This window comes from Esox lucius, chromosome 7 (genome assembly GCF_011004845.1).
Source record: "Esox lucius isolate fEsoLuc1 chromosome 7, fEsoLuc1.pri, whole genome shotgun sequence".
NCBI classification, from domain to species: Eukaryota; Metazoa; Chordata; class Actinopteri; order Esociformes; family Esocidae; genus Esox; species Esox lucius.
In genome coordinates this window covers 10,442,954-10,460,498 of record NC_047575.1, presented here as the reverse complement: position 1 = coordinate 10,460,498, position 17,545 = coordinate 10,442,954, and the positions used below count along the sequence as shown (strand labels likewise).

The window sequence follows — 17,545 nt, the reverse complement described above, 5'->3', positions numbered from 1 at the left end:
ACTCCTCAATGGCGACCGAAGCTCTTTTTTTTTTTTGCCGGAATAAACATGAGAACGGGTAATGATACTGAGTCAATAAAACAGAATACGTCAACAGATACATTTTGCGCCCCCGGCATGTCAGCAACACAGTGTGTCTGTCTGCAACCGAACTGTAGAAGGAATGAGGCCCGCCCCCCGGAAAAGCACAGACCAGCCACGCCCCCCGGACAAAAAGGTTTCTAATCTCAAAGGGATCACCTGTTCAAACACAGGCTGAATGGGCAGTTATCTGACAAAGCCAATCGGTTGGGTCTCACATGGCAGCCCAGTGTTGTTGGTGCTGAACAGCAACCAGGCCTACTGTTCCCTCCCCCATTGCCCTGGAATGAGAGGGGACGGATACCTCCCCCATAGCCCTGGAATGAGAGGGGACTGATACCGCCCCCATAGCCCTGGAATAGAAAGGGACTGACATCTCCCCCATACCCCTGGAATAAGAGGGGACTGTTCCCTCCCCCATTGCCCTGGAATGAGAGGGGACTGAGACCGCCCCCATAGCCCTGGAATAGAAGGGGACTGACATCTCCCCCATACCCTTGGAATAAAAGGGGACTGATATCTCCCTTATTGCCCTGGAATAAGAGGGGACTGATCCCTCCCTCATAGCCCTGTAATAGAAGGGGACTGATATCTCCCTCATTGCCCTGGAAGAAGAGGGGACTGATACCTCCCCCATAGCCCTGGAATAGAAGGGGACTGATATCTCCCTCATTGCCCTAGAATAAGAGGGGACTGCTATCTCCCCCATAGCCCCGGAATAAGAGGGGACTGATCCCTCCCCCATAGCCCTGGATTATAAGGGGACTGATATCTCCCTCATTGCCCTGGAATAAGAGGGGAATAACACCTTCCCTTGATGGGGAGGGTAAGTCCCTGTTATCCCAGATGGCCACTCCCCACCCTCTCCCTTCCTATCCCCATCACTTCTCTCTCCCTTCTCCTCCTTGTATCATTCTTCATCTCTCTCCCTCTCTTGCTTCCTCTTCCTACTTTCCTCCCCTCTCTACCTTTCTCTACCCCCTCTTTATCTCCCTCCTTCTCTCTCCCTTTGACTACTGGACTACTGGACTTGAAGGACAGAGGAAAGATAAATAACCAAACCAACAAGGAGGTGTATTGTATCATACCAGCAATGTCTAATGGCCGGCCGTGCCTTTCCTGCTCAGTTTGCATGTTGTCAGGGTTTTTTGTGTGTGTTTAACAGTAGAGTGTGAGGGCCTTTGGGTAAAGGCTGTTTGTGAGCATGTGTTGCTAGATACTCTGTTCATAATGGCTTGATTAGCCGAAATTAGGGCAAATTAAGTTAATTCCCGGAAATCATCTATTATTAATGTAAATACTGTATCAAATATGCAGGAAGCTTTGTGCATACTTAGTAAATGTTCTGGTATATAGATTTACCTGCTCTGTGATTGGATATGATTGTAAATTCCCTTTGTCATGCTATTGTTTCCCCGTAGCATTAGAATGCAGCGGAGCTTTATCACATCTTTCACAACAGACACACTCTCTCTTTCAGAATCACTGAACCGAGAAGGATCTGCTACTGTCTAACTTACAAGCAGAAAAACAACTTCAAACAAAACTACTTTTCTCTGTGCCACACAAGCATGTACATAAATACACACATTCCCACACACATACCTACACACACATGAACTCTCTACCTCTCTCGCAATCGCTTCTAATCGCTTGTCCCATTTAAACCAACCCAAAGGCGAATGCCGTTTCCTAAAGGGTTTCTCACTTTATTTGAACCATCTGGGTGCTCCAGACATGGTTGGGGTGTGCACATACCCGGTGCGGTGAATGAGGAGTCACAACGGTGGGGTGTGGGGGACGGGGGTTAGTTTAGGTTCACGAGGGGCTGATGCCCTCCTGTGCCAGTCAGTGTACACGAGAACGGCACCGAGGGTTGGAAACGTGTCAAGGACCCCTAAATATTATGAGCCGCTATGCAAGGAGCTGCTACAAATGGATATATAATTTTTGCGAGCTGTCACTTAATTTCCCGAGAGCTGCAGGCAGTTTTCGAGTGATGCTATTACTTTCAGTGGTGATTCTGCTATTCTACACATTTTGTCACGGCTTAGGCCATCTTCAAGCCTATTTTAGCCCCTGGGGAGTTTTGGTTGGGGCACTCTCCACCCGCCATCAGAAATAATAATAATTGTATTTGGGGCCCCTGGAGGTTGGGGCCCCAGAGTATTTTCCTGTCAGTAATAACGTGCTGACTACCACTGGTGGACCGAGTGAAACAGGCAAGTCAAAGGCTATTTGCATTCTGATGGAAAAAACTGTTTTTCCTTCGGGTGTATAGGAAAAGACAGGACGATTTATCTCCAGCAATATTTCATTGAAAATATAAAAGTACAAATGTTTGCTAACAACCCTGCAGTACGCCTGACCAGCCGTACAGTTTAACACAGACAACGTGCTGGACTGGGATATGAATGCCAAAGTGGATACAGCCAGGGGTTAAATTGGGATTTTTCTACTCACCGGATCTAAAATGCTACACTGCTGGCCAGTAGAAGTAAGGGAGCTTTGCTCCCCCGGGTTTCATTTCAAACATAGTATGTGCAGGAGCTCAGCTCACCCTGGCTCCTGCACAGTTGATATCCTGGATACATCTGCTTGCCATAATAGAGAGGCTGTGAGACAGCTGTGAGCCATAACAGAGAGGCTGTGAGACAGCTGTGAGCCATAACAGAGAGGCTGTGAGACAGCTGTGAGCCATAACAGAGAGGCTGTGAGACAGCTGTGAGCCATAATAGAGAGGCTGTGAGACAAGTGCTTGCCATAATAGAGAGGCTGTGAGACAGCTGTGAGCCATGACAGTGAGGCTGTGAGACAGCTGTGAGCCATAATAGAGAGGCTGAGAGACAGCTGTGAGCCATAATAGAGATGCTGTGAGACAGCTGCTTGCCATAATAGAGATGAGGTGTAGCGTATTTCTACTACTGACTACCACGGCCAGCTACTTCCTTGTGTAAGGTGTACTTACTACCAGCGGGTTACGTGTTGGTCCCACCTATTTGTATTAAGATGAATGCGCTAACTGGAAGTGGCTCTGGATGGGAGCGTATGCTAAAGGACTCAAATGTAAATGTAAATGTAGGTGACTGCAACCCACAGCGGCACAGGATAAACCGCCGTGTGATTGGTTTAACATGCCTTAATACACTGTGGTCCTCCAATTGTGTAAGTGCCCGTCCGTCCCTGTCTGTCTGAGAGGTTTCTTCAGAACAATACTCAACGTGGATGCTCTGATACTTGAAAAGAGATCTAAAGAGAGAAACCGAAAGCTTGAAGTGCTAATGTAAAAATACTGATGATCCTTGAAAGTGACAGCTAGCTGCTACGGGAGCCAGCATGTAGTGAGTCCTGCAATGCTGTCTCTACTTTTCATCTTCATTTCAACTCCAAGTCAGGTTCTTTGGAGTTTATTTTAGAATTTCAGGTCATAAATGTGCAAGCTTCCTCACAGTTTCTTTACGGTAGTCTTTTCTGAGACGTCTTTGCTTGCCTGCAAGTTGATAATAACAGTATGGTCGTGCACTTTCATTTACTCAGACATACATTCATATTTAAAACAAAAGCACAGCCTCTCAGCCAAAATACCAATTTCTCTAAAGTGGACGTTTACTCCAGATCTCAGAGTCACTCACACACTAACCTGTTCCTAAAAATCCCTAATTTTGAAGCTCTTTAAAGTTGATTTTGGGCAGAAAAATAAACATATGGCTTAAAGTGTATATTAGATCAATGCACCATCATGTTATGTTTAAAAACAAATATATTATTCTTATCTCTACAGCTTCGAATGTGAAACAGTAAAAAACGAATACTGGAGTTAGTATCAGACGCAAAAAGGCAGTACTGGATCAGAGTTTCATGTTTCTTTCTCCGCCCAGATACAAGAGCATTGGAATGACTTACGGTGCTTTTTTTTTTAGCTACTACCAATAGACTTTATAATAACATTAGTCAATCTGTTAACTAACTGGATGGATATAGAAGATGTTTGACCATTTATCAAGCTCAAAGTCGACCTTTAAGCTCCATAAGCGCACTCTCACAGAAACCTTATTATTTTTCTAACTCACCAATAGGGTTGATAACCAATATAAATCATCTCCATTATTACAGCCCTGTCCTAACCTCGGCCATATTACTCTTTTGCTGCCTGTTGGACTTGTAACTGTCAGTCGAGATGTTTCATCACAATGTAAAGTTATCTCTATTATTCAACATGTTCTATCGCAGTTTAAATGTGATGTCAATCATTCAATATGTTTCATCACAGTGTAAAGGTGATTTCTATTATACAAAATGTTTCATCACAATGTAAATGTGATCTCTATCATTCAACATGTTTCATCACAGTGTAAAGATGATCCTTGTCAGTCAAGATTTTTCATCACAATGTAAGGTTATTTATTATTCAACATGTTCTATCGAGGTATAAAGGTGATGTCAATCATTCAACATGTTTCATCACAGTGTTAAAGTGATCACTTTCATTCAACATGTTTCATCACAGTTTTAAGGTGATGTCAATCATTCAACAAGTTTCACCACAGTGTAAAGGTAATGTCAATCATTCAACATGTTTCATCACAGTGAATAGGCAATGTCTATAATTCAACATGTTTTATCACAGTGTACCTCAGTTAACGTGAATTTTAACATAAGATAATGTAGGACTCTGTTCCTCACCTGTGACTGGTGCTTCAATGTCCAGCATGGTTTTCTCCTGGCGCAGTATGGCGGCGCCCTCGTTAATGATGCGTAGCGCCACGGCCTCCTCCACGCGGCCTTCCTTGGTGAGGTGGGCTTTGAGCAGGTCCACCCTGGGCTTCCCCTCACAGTCAAAGACCTCCTTCAAAGTGAGGCGATGACTCAGGGGGAAGGGCACGGCTGTGGAGACAACAGAGATAACCCAGTGAGACAACATGCCCAGTGGGACAGCAACAGAGACTAGTGGTAAGGAAGAGACCCAGATGAAACAGGAAAATAGGTTGGAATCACCTGTATATTGTAATCACCTGTACAGAGACATGGGGGGAAAATTAGCTACATTAACTCTCAAGTAGGTCGCTATTACAGAGGTTTAATCAATCATTCTATTCCATTTTGGCAGCAGGTAGCCAAGCACTACTTTTCTTTTTTATGTACTGTATACAGGTTGTTTTAAGAGAGTGAGACTTGTTCTGACCAAGATCGCTAAAATCAGTTGGAACACCAGACCAGCTAACAGATGAGTCTCTAGTTGAAACCTCAAGGACAACAACATTGAGCAAAGCACTTGTTGCTCCAGGGTCGCTGTTGGTAAAGACCAACACTGACCCCACTCTTCCAGGGTGTTTTGGGGGGAGTTACTTACATGCAAATAATACCAATGTCCGGTTCAACCAACGTACAAACGATGCCTATACAAGCATGACCTTGTAACAGTCTCCTCCGACTGTTTAAAGCAGCTCATCCCATTTTACAATTATAGTGCATAAAGCATCTAGCTATCTAACGCCGCCCTTAAAGAGACCAAGAGGACAGTACAACTTCAGTTTCTTTATGCAGAATCGAGCGGTTCTGTCAGTGCATGACTGTATGCCGAGCACTTGCTGAAGTCAGTCTGAAACAAACCACACAAATCTGCCTACTGATTATTTATTGCTGCTAAATGACAGTGTATACATTAGGGATGGAAGTAAAATGTCAGTCAGTATCTTCCCAGATAAAACAACGTATGTTTTGTGAGTGTAAAAGAAATGCATATGTTGACGGGCAGTTTGTTAACAGTTTGAATTTTAGACAGATAGTAAACATGGCTTTATTTGAAGGAGTTGTTCCTGTAGTCCATGAAGTCCCTGTACCCTAAGTCCTTGTAATCCTGTTAGTCCCTGTACCCTTAGTGCTTGTATTCCCGTTAGTCCCTGTATTCCTGTTAGTCCTTGTAGTCCCTGTAATCCTGTTAGTCCCTGTAATTCTGTTAGTCCCTATAGTCCCTGTACCCTTAGTCCCTTTAATCCTGTTAGTCCCTGTACCCTTAGTGCTTGTAATCCCGTTAGTCCCTGTATTCCTGTTAGTCCTTGTAGTCCCTGTACCCTTAGTCCCTGTAATCCTGTTAGTCCCTATAGTCCCTGTACCCTTAGTCCCTTTAATCCTGTTAGTCCCTGTGCCCTTAGTGCCTGTAATCCTGTTAGTCCCTGTAGTCCCTGTACCCTTTGTCAATGTAGCCACAGTCTTTGTTCTTGCTAGACCTGCAGACTTAGTATAAAAGGAGATTTGTATTCCGTTCAACTGATCATGAAAAATTGTTTGATTCTAAATTAAACTAAATTTGACATAATTATGTTCAATTCAGATTGAAAACTAAACTAAATCAAACACAATTATATTTTCAGATTGAAAACTAAACTGAGTCTGACATGAACATGTTCTTATATGTTTGGGCCCTGATAGAACACATCAGGCAGGTCCTTTAACCTACTGTAGATCACAACGTAGCTCTGAACCTCCAACCACAGACACTATATAACCCTGAGAGCCTGATGGTTTTTATCAGCCAATAACACTATGGTATAAACCTAGTAAAGAATATGATTGGATAACAATTCCCAATTACAAGTGGCTCAGCTCTGAAAATATTTTTATTACCGAAAGGTAATAACAGCAACCAGCTGAAACCATGACCTTCCATGCTTATGAAGCAGAGGGGTGCTTTGCCTCCCTCCCACACACACACACACACACACACATATTTGCTTTCTATTCTTGTGGGGACTGGAAAAACAGAAATCCATGTTCCTTGACCTCAATAACCAAATCTGTATTTCTTAATGTAAATAAGCCCTAATGTCTAAACCTAACCCTTAATGTCCAACCCTGAATGCCTAAACCTAACCCTTAATGTCTAAACCTTAATGTCTAAACCTAACCCTTAATGTCTAACCCTGAATGCCTAAACATAACCCTTAATGTATAAACCTTAATGCCTAGACCCAACCCTTAATGCCTAGACCCAACCCTTAATGCCTAAACCTAAACCTTAATGTCTAACCCTTAATGCCTAAACCTAAACCTTAATGCCTATCCCTTAATGCCTATCCCTTAATGCCTAAACCTAACCCTTAATGCCTAAACCTAACCCTTAATGCCTAAACCTAACCCTTAATGCCTAAACCAAACCCTTAATGCCTAACCCTTAATGCCTAACCCTTAATGCCTAAACCTAACCCTTAATTACTAACCCTTAATTACTAACCCTTAATGACTAACCCTTAATGCCTAACCCTTAATGCCTAAACCAAACCCTTAATGCCTGAACCTAACCCTTAATGCCTAAACCTAACCCTTAATGCCTAAACCTAACCCTTAATGCCTAAACCTAACAGGAATCCTTGCCACATAATCTTAATATTATTAATCCAACGCCCTCTCTCCCTCGTTTTGAACATGGACACCCTTTTTGTTATTATTACCATCACCTGCATTCCTGATCACTGTCCCTGTTTGTGTTCCTCCTTTCCTGGGGCTTCTTGTCATTATTTGGATCTCGTTCCATTGCAACGTTGTTTCTGTTCTCGTGTGTAATGTCAGTTTTTGTTTCTTCTTAGTTCTTTCACTAAAGGTCCTCTGTCCTGCCTCCTGTCTGCAATGTTACACCAAAATTGTGTAACATATAAGCATAAGAAATTATGCCCAATTTAAAGTTTTACTCTAAATCTAACTCCCAAAAATATTTTTCAGGATGTTCAATCTTTTGGTTACAATATGTACAAATAGACCAGGATCACTCCACACACACACAAGCACACACACACAAGCACACAAACCAACACAGCAATATGGCCCAGTTTGTCCACTAGAGATTCGTGTTGCTGTGAGCACGTGACGCTGGTGAGCTGAGAGCGGGGGGATTGAAGGAGAACCAGCAGATCTGGGAGCCCAATCTGATCAACATGCTGCTAAATAATGGATGCCTGACTAGAGGGGGAAAGACATACATCTCCTGTTCCTTCTGCTGGGATAATGAGTTCAGGCCTGGCATGGAATTTTAACTGGGGTAAAGACATTCCATTCAACAGTGTGTACACCTCCATGCTTGGGTGTCTGTGCATTTGTCTGTGTGTTTGTGTGAGATAACCACCTTCCCTTATGTCTGTATGTGTTTTGGGCGTGTGTGTTTGCCTGAACTGGAAATAAGTAAAGTACCCATCAAAAGTTTGGAATCAAAATACATTTCATATTGTAGATGCTTCAAAGTAGCCACCCTTTGCACTGATGACTTCTATGCACACTTGTTGCATTCTATCAACCAGCTTCATCAGGTAGTCATCTGGAAAGCATTTCAATTATCAGGTGTGTCTTGTTAAGTTTATTTGTGGAATTTTAACGCATTTGCACCAATCAGTTGTGTTGTGATAAGGAAGGGTTGGTATACAGAAGATACCATTTTATGTCTGTATTGTAGTAGTCCATATTATGTCAAGAACAGCTCAAATAAGCTAATCGAAATGATACATTACTTTAAGACAAGAAGGTCAGTCAGTATGTAACATTTCAAGAACTTCTAAAGTTTCTTCAAGTTCAGTCACAAAAATTATCAAGCGCTATAATGAAACTGGCTCTCATGACGACCACCACAGGAAGAAAAAAAAGAGTTTTGTTTTCCTGAAGCATTCATTATAGTTCCCAGCCTCAGAAATCATTAACTGCACCTCAGATTGCAACCCAAATAAATGTTTCATATAGTAATAGTAACAGTCACATCTCGAAATCAACTGTTCAGAGAAGACTAGGTGAAACAGGCATTTATGGTTGAATTGTTTCACAGAAATCAGTACTGAAGGACACCAATAAGCATAAGAGACTTGCTTGGGCCAACATATATGATAAATTGACATTAAACCAGTGGAAATCTGTCCTTTGGTCTAATGAGTCCAGATTTAAGATTCTGGGTTCCCACTGCCGTGTCTTAGTGAGACGCATAGTGGGTGAACGAGTCATCTACACGTGTGGTTCCCAACATGAAGCATGGAGGAGGGGGTGTGGTGGTGTGGGGGTGCTTTGCTGGTGACACACTGTGAATTATTTAGAATTCAAGGCACACTCAACCAGCATGGCTACCACAGCATCCCAACTGGTTTGCACTCAGTGGGAATATCATTTTTGTTTCAATAGGACAAAACACACCTCCAGGCTGTGTAAGGGTTATTTGACCAAAAAGGAGAATGATGGTGCTGCAACAGATGACCTGGCCTCAACAATCCACAAACATTTTTATTTTCTTGGCATATCAGACTGTACTGTGTTTCCAGATATACAAGTGTGTTTGTGTAACTACTTGGAGCTGTTTCTTCATGTTAAAGGACACACTGCACATTGTAGTGCATTCTGAGGCTCCTGCTGTTCCCCTCAAAGCTAGAAAAGAGTGTTCCCTAAAACTTGGACTGTGCAGAGCTGTGTGTTGGAGACAGCATGTCACACTCTCAGAAGGCAGCCTGGTCACCGTTGTGATTCAGCCTAACAGACGTCACTGAACAACAACTCCATTCCACATAACGAACCCTGATGGTGGAAGTGCAATGGTAGTTACTGTACCACAGACACCAGAGATACACAGCATGCTCTGTCTGTATTTGTAGGCATGGTTCCGTGTTTGTAGATATATTTTGCAATTCAAAAGGCACTGTATAAAGTCCCTAATTAGAATTTGGCTTACATTATTTGATGTCATCTCTCCAATCCTTTTGTAGGGCCGTGAAATGTGGGGTCCTGAATACAATATGAAAATCTACATCTTGGGACAAAAGCCCTAAGGAAATATTACACCTGAAATGCTTCTAACCTAGTCTGTAGAGCAGAAGTCGTGAGATTCCACAAAGCACTCAATGTCATGAAGAGAGACGCTTCATTTTGGACTCACTTAACACACTGTGATACAAAATATTCTTGAGCAGAGTGTGCAAACACAGTAAGCCAGACAGTGACCCTATAGAAACACCAGCTACATTCAACAAGTAGACCATCAGTAACAAAACTCAAATAAACCAACATGTCTATCCAAAACACATTAACTAATTATTGCCAAAATAAAATAGATTAAGGAAAAGGAAGGAAGTTACTAACAATGTACAGAGTCAGTGACCATTGCCTGGCCATAGAGATGGTACGACACATAACATGCATTGAGTGTGCTGGATTCATTGGCTGCCTCAGACTACGACGACACTGTGCTGTCTCAAGTCGCACATAAATACAACATCACCAGGAGCTCAATAACCGTAAGAACAGTGTTGTAACGCGATAGATTATCTGTATACCAAGAAAAGGCAATTCATGTGTCTGATAAAAAGTTAATTTCAGGAATTTACTGTTTTTCTTGCTGTGGCAGCTATGTTTTTGCAAGCACCAGGGGAAAATGAATGTTTTATTTACTGTATTATTATTGCTGCTTAACTATGTTTGCTTAGGCACGAGTGGCAACCATCCATTCATCCCAATTTAGCATCTATTGATTTGATGTCTCTGTGTTTGTAGATATGCATCTGTGGTTGTAGACATGTTTTTGTGGTTGTAGATATGTCTCTGTGGTTGTAGATATGTCTTTGTGGTTGTAGATATGTCTCTGTGGTTGTAGATATGTCTTTGTGGTTGTAGATATGTCTTTGTGGTTGTAGATATGTCTCTGTGGTTGTAGATGTCTGTGTTTGTAAATATGACTCAGTTGTTGTAGATATGTCACTGTGGTTGTAAATATGTCTCTGTATTTGTAGATATGTCTCTTTTGTTGTAGATATGCATCTGTGGTTGTAGACATGTCATTGTGGTTGTAGCTATGTCTCTGTGGTTGTAGATATGTCTCTTTGGTTGTAGATGTCTGTGTTTGTAAATATGCCTCTGTTCTTGTAGATATATATTTTTGTGGTTGTAGCTATTTCTCTGTGGTTGTAGATATGCCTCTATGGTTGTAAATATGTCTTTGTGGTTGTAAATATGCATCTATAGTTATAGATATGTCTCTGTAGTATTAGATATGTCTCTGTGTTTAAAGATTTGTCTCCGTTTGTAAATATGCCTCTGTTGTTGTAGATATGTCTCTGGTCATAGATATGGCTCTGCTGTAGTAGATATGTCCCTGGTCGTAGATATGTCTCCCTGTTGTCGTTGATATGTCTCTGGTTGTACATATGTCTCTCTTTTTGTAGATATGTCTGTGGTTGTGCCTAATGGACTCTGTGAATGTATCAACACAACAGACCCTGCTCCTCTGTTACTCTCAAAATGACTGAAGTCAGGGAGATACAGGTAGACATGAGAGAGACAGAGGGAGAGAGAGGCGCAGGGGTCAGAAGTAGATGAGAGCAAGAGATGAAAAAACTTTGGAAGAGAAGAAAATGTAGGATTTATAGGGAGAAAGATAAAAGGCTGTAATGAGGGAGTGAACACCAGGCATAAGAGGGGGAGAGAGAGAGGGAGAGGTAGAGAGTAAGTGGGGGAGATGGGAAACAGTTTGCTGCAGACGGGCACTCTCAGGCATGGGCACTGTGGAGGTCGGGGGCGGGACTTATAATTGCTGTTGACTCACACCGTTTGCTAGCGATTTCATTGACTTCTTCACTGTTACGTTATGAGTTAATCAGCAGCCAACACAGAGATCTACATGCTTGTAATATCAAACAGAAGGATGTAGGCCTAAATACGGTTTGTGTTTATTAACCACAATATGGATTGGCTTAATACCCATACGTTCTGCCTCCATTGGCTTAATTCACTAAGTGTTGGAATAATCACTAAAATCACATTATATGAATATAGTGGGTTAATGGTTTCGTGTTAATTGAACTTAGCAATTTCATAGTTTTATAATCTCCGATTACAATAAATATTTTATTACCTACACATTAACATTTTATTTATAGTTAATCTATGAATCAAATGTGTGTATATATATGGTTAGTAAAATTAACTATAAATTAAATGTATATAGATTCTTCCTCCATCAGGAATTGTGATCCTGTAATGAAGTTACGTATTCCGATAAACACACATTAAATTAATTAAGAGAATCATTATAGAGAGGAAGAGTTAGATATTATTAATAAATCAAAGTAATAGTCATTGCAGGTCTGCCATCCCAGACAGAAGAACAGATTTATTAAGATAGTTTACTGGTTAATAAACACAAATCAAATGGATGTCCATTCTTCCTCTGAAGATCGCAATCCTGTAATGACATAGCTTAAAGAAAGGAACACATATCAAAATCCTTACGGAAAAGGGAGAGTTTAGATTGATATGAGGTGATTTTATTAATCATTTCACTCAAAACACTTATAACAAATGAAGAGCTCTTTGGAGATCGCAACCATGTAGTGACTTTAACTTTTCTGTGTTGGTAGCTAATAAACTCATAACCTTGCAAAACAGTGAATTAGTCAATGAAATCACTAGCGGTGTGACAGTCAACGGAAGATATAAGTCCAGCCCACAAGCTCCATGGTGCCCCAGGCCTCAAAGTGCCCGTGCCCAAGAGTGCCTGTTTGCAGCCGGATCCTTTTGGAGAGCGCTCAGGCTTAGTTGAACTGTAGTGCATGTTGCCGGGCAACAGCAGCTGACTATTGGAGTACAGCCAGTGTCCGTGATTAGCATTGGAGAATCACATAGATGTAGCTCTACAGGGATATTTCCACATAACTCACAGATGTACAGTCAATGATATTTGCTCATTTCTTTATGTGCAGGTATCACGTTTTTTTTAGCATAATCATATTCTACGAATTCTCATTAAATGAGCAGCATATTTTTGTACTGCCACCAGTGCTTTTTGTAAGAGCATGTAAGGTTATGAAACAAAGCCAACTAGGCACATTTGTACTCTGATCATTTGTATTAATATGGCAAAGGTAAAGTAGAAAATACAACAGCTTGCAGCAAATGCATAACTAAGTTTTTAATATGGTAGCCCATGTGAGAAATGTAACAATAGAGGAGAAAATCTAAAGTATGTCACGTATATTTGGTATTGTTTGCAAGTTTCTTCTGCACAAATAAAGTGTCAGCAAAACATGGTGTTAAGTGGCTAGACATTTTGCAACTGGTCCCAGGTAAGATGGCTGACATATTGGGACATCAGACAGAATTATAAATCCCATTTCCTGCTTAATATATATGGACACAGAGCCCAAGGACTTAGGGTAACAAAGACGAGTCTGGAGTTGCCATACCTCCAAAATGGTGTTTACGAAACTTGGCTAACGCAAAGCTTTTCATCTATTTTTCTATTCAAAAATCTTCTCATGACTGTGTAGGGACTTCTTGATGAACATCTAAGACAGAATAATAACTAAACAACTCTAATTATAAACTACTCAGAAAGCTTATACAGCTAAGAATTTAGTTGCCTCTCTTTTAAAGTCATTGACCCGTGATTACAAAAATATTGATGTGTTTTTGTTGCTACTTTCCTACTCTGACATATTCAAATAATTTTAAATAAATTATTTACATTAGGTTTGGCTGTACAACAAAGTTAATATCATTAAACAGTAAGCTAAATGCTAAAAGAATAATACAATAAATATTATAAAATAAATTTTTATTTGAGACTCTCCACTTTCTGTCAATATTCTAAAAGATGGAAAAATATATGGTTATTTTTCATTTAGCGTATTTTTTCTAAATAACACTTTCAATCACAAATGTTTTTAACAACCCCTCATCTCCCAATAAAAACATTGCTACAATAAAACCTGCCTGTGGGAATTATAGTCATATTTCACTAACAATACTATCAGTTGAACTGTAAACAACTGGTATGTCCTAGAAACTTATGGCGCTTTTCCACTGCATGGTACCGACTCGACTAAACTCGCCTCACCTTTATCCGCTTGGGGAGCTTTTCCATTGCATTGTACCAGCTCGACTCGGCTCTACACGGCTCGCCTCGGTTGGTTTTCCACTGAAGATAGTACCCTCCCAGCTAACAATATTACGTTGTCACGACGTAGAGAAACAGTCCGATTTCGTACCGGTTACGTAATTATCTGACGTTGCAGCAACCGGAAAGTGAAGTTCCTATTTTTGTTACAGGTCATTTCGCCACCTGTACGTCGTGACAATGTTATGTAATTAAGGTTGCCTATTCGTCATTTGCTGACCATTGGCGGGTTTGCAGTATTTGGAATGGAATTATTTTTGTGTTTATCCACTCCAACTGTCCCATGCCCTCTTAAAGGTGCACAACACAATTCAGCAGGGCTCTAAACAGACTTTAGTTTTACAGTGAGCATGTGAGGTATTATGTATACATTTATTCTGTCAACATCTTTCCAGATATAAGTATGTCAATGCTGTTAAATCATCAGTCCAGGTATTTTCTCCTAACAAAGTACATGACATAATATAGAACAGCCCCATATGAAATGTAGTCAAAAAGAATATAACATTTACAACCAATCAAGAAAATGTATGTAATTAAAAAATAATTTTATTGATCACCGACCTCACACTCTCCCAAGTTGGTCAACAGTACAGAAATTAAAATCAGAACTGTGTGGGCCTTCAAAACAAACAGGAAGGATAAAGTAGGAAATCCCATCTAGTTCACTACAATTAAATTGCAGGTCTTCAATGGCAATAACCAGTCTAAACAATTATTTTTTCCACTAATAGAGTTATATCCTTCTCGAATCACTGAAATTGAAGTCCAACTATCAACTGATCACATAAGAGATAATCAAACTGGCCATCTTTACAAATAATGAAAATATAAGGACATAAGCCAATATTAGTGCCTTACTTTTCATTGGGTTCTTCTCATGAGTTTTTTTTACTATAAACTAATCAAACAAGGAGAAATATTATCCAACCATCAAAATACAATAACACAAGCAAAAATGGAAGCTTTACTCTTCCTCGTTGTCAGAAATGAGTCTGAGTGGTCGTCTATCTTCACCTTCCTTTGTTGTTGGGATCCAGAACCACACCTGATCATGGACAATAAAAACACGTTTAAAAAGAGTATAAGTGTCCACAATCTGATTCAGTTATTTCATAACAATTTTATTATATCACTTTTACATTATTATCAAATGTCTTGTTGACTCATGCTTTGTGTGAACTCAGTAAATATCTTTACATTTGAGTACTTATGAGATGACTCAATGGTTAAACAGCTCTGGAAAAAATTAAGAGACCACTCCTAACTTTTCTTAAATCAGCACCTCTACATTTATGGCAGCCATTCCAGTCTGTTAAATTCCAACACAGGCACACCTCATTTTACTTAATGAGGTACTGATTAGGTGATTACCTAAACCAAATCTAATCTAAAAAGTATAAAAACCACTGCTGTGGTCATCACTATCCTCTTGCAATAGAACCAGCTGGATGGCAAAAACAGTGCAAGTAGTACCTCAAAGGTAATTAAAAAAAAACAAATACTATTCAGCATGACAAAAGAGCTGAAAAGAAAAGCTTTGAGTGAGGAAAAGGTTTCCATATGGCTTTACTGGCAGCGGGATACAATGAGCTTCAGGTTGTTTCCATCCTGAACATTTCAAAGACAGTAGTTCATAAGAACAAGGTCAAGCAACAGACACTGGGGACAACAAATCTACAGACTTTGCTATGCACTTCACCCCAGCTGCTGTTTGCCATTCTTTATGTAGGTCACTTGATGTCATCCTACGGTTGTTGAGTGACATTCGAATGAGTTGACGGTCATCTAAGTCAGTGGACAGTCGTTTTCGCCCTCTGCCAGTCCGTAGATTTGTTGTCCCCAATGTCTGTTGCTTGACCTTGTTCTCATGAACTCCGTAAAATATGACTACAAAATTGTGTACTTCCTCGATTTTCCGTGTCAAAATTATCTTGCGCTGGAGATTAATATTTTAATGTTCCACTCTGTAGACTAATGCACGTTACTGCAATAAAGTACTCAACGGAAATACTTTGAAAACATGATGATTACCGCGTGCTTAGTCACACCTTGAATACTCAAACTCTACTTCCACTGAGCTCAGCCTGGCTGGGGGAGAAACAACCAATCAAGCTAGCTACAGTAGTTGACTTACAGTACGGTAGCTTGCTAACGCTAGTTGGCTTGCTCTACAGAGTTAATGTTATTTGATGAACTACCAAAGTGATTTTAGCTAATTTGTCAGATAAGATAGCTATCTGCTTTGTAAAGAAGTTAAATAAGCTTACCTGAGATTCCTTGTCCAGAAATGATGACATGGCGCTCCAGAAATTATGTCGGCCTAACGAGCTAATGAATGTTAAAGGGCAACGTGCAGGTTGAATTCATAATTTAATTAATACTTAATGTTGTCTGAAGAGGTCTTTTAAAAACACATAAGTAGAAATTACTATGTTACACAAACCCTAAAGCAGAAATATTGATGAGAGTGCCCATTTTAAGCTAGGCTCTGAAATACGCCTTTCCCGCTAGCAACGCGTCATATGACGTAGGCAGAAGCAAACAATAGGTTGTGCTCCCGCTCCGCTTCTTACAATACAGAGAGCGAGATATAGAGAAAGTTTTAGAGAAGTCAAGTCATAATGGTAAATGATTGTGTTTGTGCTGGTTGCACAAATTCCAACCTGTCTGGAAATCGTGTACATAATTTTCCTTCTAGGAAAAGCAAGGGCATTCGTTTTTGGGTGCGTTTTGTGCAGGTGAAGAGAGCAGACTTCACTGCCGCGTCTGTCACCACACACTCGGTCGTTTGTGGCGCTCATTTCACCAAGTCACTTGCCCTATTCGCCACTGGTTTTGTTGACACCACAACACTACTTCTCTCCTCTGCCCATTGTTCCTCCCCCTGACCTCTATCTCACCTAGGAGGCTCATAATTATAGGCCTGTGGGCCATCATAGGCATGCTTGTCGAAGTTGGAGAGCTCGGTTTCTTCATCCACGTCCTTTGTAATTTGAGCATGAACTTGACCGGACTCCCTCGCGTTACGTCAGTGATAGATAGATGCGGAAGTTATTTTATCACAATTTTATCTCAAAATATTGTTTATGGCGGTTATATATTCCTCCAGTTTTTGAAAATCTAGTTTTTTATCATTAATACACACTATGCTGTATAGGGGTGTCCAACCTGCAAGTTGCTCTTTAAGCACTATAGTAGCTATTGGACTAACCAGTGTAGAAGAGTACTTGTAAAAATTCAGACACGACTAAACCAGAATTATCTTAAACTGGAGTAAAAAACATAGATATTGTTTAACACATCAGACGTATACAGCCACCACGATAATGTAATTGCTGAGGTAAACTTCTCACGACTATTTAGGAGTACATATTAGTGATGGGCATTTTGGCTCTTTTCAGTGAGCAGGCTCGTTTAGCTCAGCTCACCAAAACAGGGCCGTCCCTTTTGGCTCCCAAATCTCCAAAAGGGACGGCTCTGTTTTGGTGAGCTGAGCTAAACGAGCCTGCTCACTGAAAAGAGCCAAAATGTTTTGCATTTTTTCAAGTCAAA

General features: G+C 40.6%; 1 protein-coding gene across 3 annotated transcripts in view; it reads right to left on the bottom strand.

Annotated features, from left to right (window-relative positions):
- The window catches only part of ppp3ca (protein phosphatase 3, catalytic subunit, alpha isozyme), a 48,497-nt gene that overhangs the window by 17,817 nt on the left and 13,135 nt on the right, over positions 1–17,545 (bottom strand). For all 3 annotated transcript variants that reach the window (XM_020047725.3, XM_010870563.4, XM_010870562.5), the window contains exon 2: positions 4,765–4,965. In XM_020047725.3, coding sequence (XP_019903284.2) covers positions 4,765–4,965 — 201 coding nt within the window. The remainder of the gene's footprint in view (positions 1–4,764; positions 4,966–17,545) is intronic.